This window comes from Temnothorax curvispinosus, unplaced genomic scaffold (genome assembly GCF_003070985.1).
Source record: "Temnothorax curvispinosus isolate PA1 unplaced genomic scaffold, ASM307098v1 QBEX01010745.1, whole genome shotgun sequence".
Classification (NCBI taxonomy): domain Eukaryota; kingdom Metazoa; phylum Arthropoda; class Insecta; order Hymenoptera; family Formicidae; genus Temnothorax; species Temnothorax curvispinosus.
The window spans coordinates 5,115-9,606 of NW_020220525.1; the positions used below are offsets into that span (position 1 = coordinate 5,115).

Genomic DNA, 4,492 nt, shown 5'->3' on the forward strand with positions numbered 1-4,492 from the left:
TTTGTTTTAAAATAATAAATTTTGACGCACATGGTAGTTAAAAATAACAAAATGTTATCTAACTCAAAGTATTAGTTTAAATTTCTTCTTTTAACATTTAACAAGGTAAAATACTTTATTATTCGGTTAAAATAAAACTAAACAATTTATTTTATACAAAATTAAATACTTCCTGGCATTATTGAGCCTTTGGCAAAATCGCTGATAGATCTTTCATGATAAAAGAAAAGTCGTACGCGATACTTTAATGCGTGTTGCATAAAAATATAATGTTTCTGCAACAAGTAGTGTCTTAACTTCAAGGTGCCGTCATACAGTGACTTTGCTATCGTGACGATAGTCACACTGATGAACTCGGATGTCCCCCCGTGGTCTCCAAAGAGGGACTAGAAGGTATATCGGATTCTAAAATTCCCTAATAGGATGACCTTACTCGGCGCATACTGAGAATCTGGAATCTCTACTTCCAGGGAGAGACTCGTGTCTGCAAATCGCGTAGACATACTATCACGCGTGAAATAAGATAAATGCAATCATGTTTAGTGTTATGTAATTTCTGTAAAACTCGTAAATTATTGCATATCCCCGCAGGGTTCGCAATCTACTACCAATACTATCCTTCTCCTCTCACTTTAACCCTTTGGACCAACGGCTTAACGTCTCTTCCTAAAAGACGAAGCCCAGTTTTCTCCGCACAAGAGCCTATCTTGCATGGAGGGGCGCAGCTATCGGAAAAACATTCCATGCTTCATGGTTCTATTGGACTCGAACCTGGTTCTTCAGATTACGAGTCTGGCGCTCTACCACTAGACCACACTGCCGCCCGATGTTTAGTGTTATGTAACATGACAAATAACGCGATACAACATGCAATGTACATCTTTGAAATTATTGAACTTGGTACTCAGAAATTGCGCCAAACATGCAGTCTTACTATGATAACTATGATTCGATTAGACAATAGACGACCTTGATGGATATTTCCTACTCATTCTTGAGCGACACGAAGACACTTCAATTTCTAAATGTATTGCAATGTAACATGCATTTGATCGTTTATATAATACATAAACAGAATGTGCGTATAAAATAAACTTATATTTAGAAATTATAATTACATTGTTACTTATAAAGTATGTATATATATAATGTTTACAGTTAAAAAGATAAATGTAAAACAATGTAAGGAAAATGAGTTCTAAAAGTTGCAAAGCGAGTAGAGCGAATTTATCTTCTTATTCTCCTAATTTAAGAATGCAAAGAATTTGAACTAAAAGCTTAATTTTATACATCTGCATACATTATATTCTGCATAATAAAAGAAAGACTGAAAAAATTTATTTTCCCTACAACACACCCGTAAAGGACACAACAAAGCGCGACATATATTTGGTAAAAGAAAATCAAGCTCGCTATAAAAGCAAACGTCCTCTAGCGTTGCTGAGCCTTTCAAGATCCCCGTAACCGCCTTTAAAGTCCACCTGTAAGACTCTTAAAAATTTTATATTACCGATAAGTCTATTTGCGCAGAAAAAGAAAAAAAAGATAATTATTTATATCTCAAAACACAAAACAGACAAAACTTACGAGCTATATAACGATAATAAGTACATCTATACATGTGTTTAAAGAGCTAGTACTTTTTGTTGATTCTAGAGTTTTGTAATGATTTCGTCATTTTCCTCATTCGCAAGGCGTTCTCATTCAAAAGCGAGTCGCGATTCTCCTCGATCAGTTTCTTCCAGTATTCTGCAAAAATAAGTGTTTACATAAATTGAATTATATAATGTTGACGTCAGTTTAGACACATATATGAACAATTGATTATGTGAACTATTGACAAACTTTTAGTTAATGTACGACTGCTCGAAATTACTGCAATCTTAGATGAGAGAAGTTTATTTTCTCTTCAACACATATTAGTTTAATAAGAAAAACGTTCTTTCACTAAACGCGTTATATTTATTACATTCTAATTTATCGCAATTACCTGTTAATTCTTGGATTGTACCATCAGTGCCGCCACATTCGACGGGCAAGATGTTGGCTGGAATATCCTTCAAACAGTTATGCATCGTACTGTCTGAGTAGACATTGAATCTGTTTTTCAACTTCTCAGTCATGAAAGATCTTAAAATCCTCGCAGTAATATTGAAGATTAACGGGGCGTTAAACATGTTAATTAATTGGATCCTCATGGGATAGTTCTGCCATAAACAAACCGAATGCTTTAAAATGTAGGGTCGGTATTGAGCAATGTGACGTACAGTTGTATTGGCCACATCTATGAACAATGTGTAGCCATATATCCCAGTAAGCAAGGAACATTAAATTAACGTTTAGAAATATTGACTTTATGTGTATTTTTTAAACGTTTTTTAATAATATTATACACATATTTGAAAAATATTATTTCGTAATATGATTTTTCTGAATGTTGTTAAAATATTTTGAAAACGTTACAGAAAATATTTTTCAAATGTTACTCTGACATTTATTTGAGATCAATGCAACAGTTCAAAATTCCTTGTAATTTGGACTCAGAAATAACGTTGGTAGTATATTAATTTTCTGTTGTTATAATGTTATCGTTTTATATTGTGCGCAACGCTCATCGCGACAGCCATGATGTACATGATTATTCTACATACGATGCGTGAGTGCGTATACACGTGTGTCAATCGAGGAGTGCGGAGTGCTCTTTATTTACAGCATAATTATATATAAGTAGTAACTATTATATTCTAAAAGTTGTATGATAAGAATTCAATTAACCATATACGTGCTATAATTATTTGTGCTATGAATAGTAGCTGGTGATGTAGGATTCATTTTCCGATTTACAAGAGAGATTTACAAAAGAGAGGAAATATCAATTAATTTTTTTACGTTCTATAATAGATTTGTCCTTGGACATTAAAAATATCATCAAGGTTCGTCAATGCTATTATTTCAATGGTACAAAACAGTGTAACTTTCTATAAAATAACCTCAAAATTTAGCGAAATATGTAAATGATAACGTATAAATAAGCTGGTACACTATGCATGAAGACGATTTGTTGAAGTATTGTGTGGCTTTAATACATCATTGTTTGCATATATCACTGTAAAAGTAATTTAGTATAAAATTGGTATAAAGTTGATAGATATGTAACAAACGATCAGTACAAACAAGACCAAAACTGACTTTTTATTTATTTTTATATTTTTTTCACATATATGTGCTATAATCACACTCTAAAGTATATAAATAGATTATTGTAAGCATATTTTATATGTACAGGGCAATGAATATGTCTTAACATATGGGATCAATTGTTGTATCAAATTCAAAAAACCACCATTTGAAAAATTTGACCCTGGCTAAGATAAACATCAGTGAACAATATATTATAAGGAAAACTCTGTACAAGATACTAGAAATGCTAAAAGACGACCAAGAAGCTTTTACACAAGTCGTAAGTAAAGCTGCTTATTATAATTAAATTATGTATATATTAAATTACAACCTTTTTCTTATCTAAACTATATTGAATTCTTCTTGTTTTAGAGGCTATTAGACAACAATCCCTTGTAATACAGAGAAAGACTTGGAACACTCTATAATGGAATAGCTTAGATTTGCAAACATCCGTAAACAAAGGAAAAAATCTTAAAAGGTAAAAAAGTAATATAATGTATTTATGTCTGTTAAGTTAGCACCCTCCATAAAAAACCGGAGTAACACATATGCAGAAATTAAGTGATCTTTATGCGTTAATTATGTGCTCTATTCACGATTTTTGTGCTCGAGCGATTTCGTGGGAAATTGCAATTGAAACTGAGGGTGCTGGCTTAACGTAAGCTAGCACCCCCACTCATTAAAATTACATATAAAATAAAAAACTCAATATGCTAGAATTATATGCTTTTTATGTGCTTTCAAATGCCTCAAACAAAATTAGTCTATCTGTAATAGTTTAAAAAATATACGCAAAAAAAGATATATATACTACTGATATAAGAATAAAGTATCAGTTAAAATAGAGAAAGCGAAATAATTCTTGTCTTAAAATGTTTCTCGATTAATGTGTTCTCGAAATATGCACAATGAAATTTTCGTGCTTATCCCCTTCGACCGACCTGAACGTGAGTACCCCATACGTACAAGAGTACCTAACCAGTTAAATTACAGGTAGCAAATTGGTTTTAGTCTTAAAATATTCCTCAATTTATGTGCTCCCGAAATATGCACAATGATTTTAAAAGCATAAAAATCACATTAATTTTTTTTGTTAATGTAATTTTTTGATACTAATTTTTTAAATAAACAATTATATATGTAATATCTAAATATTCTATTACCATATTCTTTTATACATCATAAAACAAATATATCCTTCAAGTATTAGTCACGCAATTGTAGCGTGAACTGTACTATCATTCATGTAATATTATCATGAAAAACAATACACAAGAGATTCTATATAAATACAAATTAAAGTTTACTA

General features: G+C 31.4%; 1 protein-coding gene and 1 long non-coding RNA gene across 4 annotated transcripts in view; one reads left to right on the top strand and one right to left on the bottom strand.

Annotated features, from left to right (window-relative positions):
- Positions 1–1,318: 1,318 nt before the first annotated feature.
- On the bottom strand, positions 1,319–2,295 carry LOC112460716 (alpha-tocopherol transfer protein-like). 2 transcript variants are annotated; one of them, XM_025025535.1, is made up of 3 exons: positions 1,991–2,295; positions 1,588–1,749; positions 1,319–1,481 (listed from the first exon to the last, which is right to left on the bottom strand). In XM_025025535.1, the coding sequence occupies exons 1-2, from the start codon at positions 2,196–2,198 to the stop codon at positions 1,634–1,636; spliced, it is 324 nt and encodes a 107-aa protein (XP_024881303.1). In that variant the 5' UTR covers positions 2,199–2,295; the 3' UTR covers positions 1,319–1,481; positions 1,588–1,633. The 2 variants fall into 2 exon arrangements, with proteins under 2 accessions (XP_024881303.1, XP_024881301.1); XM_025025533.1 differs by having other exon boundaries at positions 1,319–1,491; positions 1,991–2,294.
- A 416-nt stretch (positions 2,296–2,711) lies between these two features.
- LOC112460717 overlaps positions 2,712–4,492 on the top strand; it is a 2,900-nt gene continuing 1,119 nt past the window's right edge. The window contains exons 1-3 of one of the 2 annotated variants that reach the window (XR_003041473.1): positions 2,712–2,730; positions 3,286–3,460; positions 3,553–3,661. This is a non-coding gene — a long non-coding RNA (uncharacterized LOC112460717). The other variant, XR_003041472.1, reaches the window with a different exon arrangement.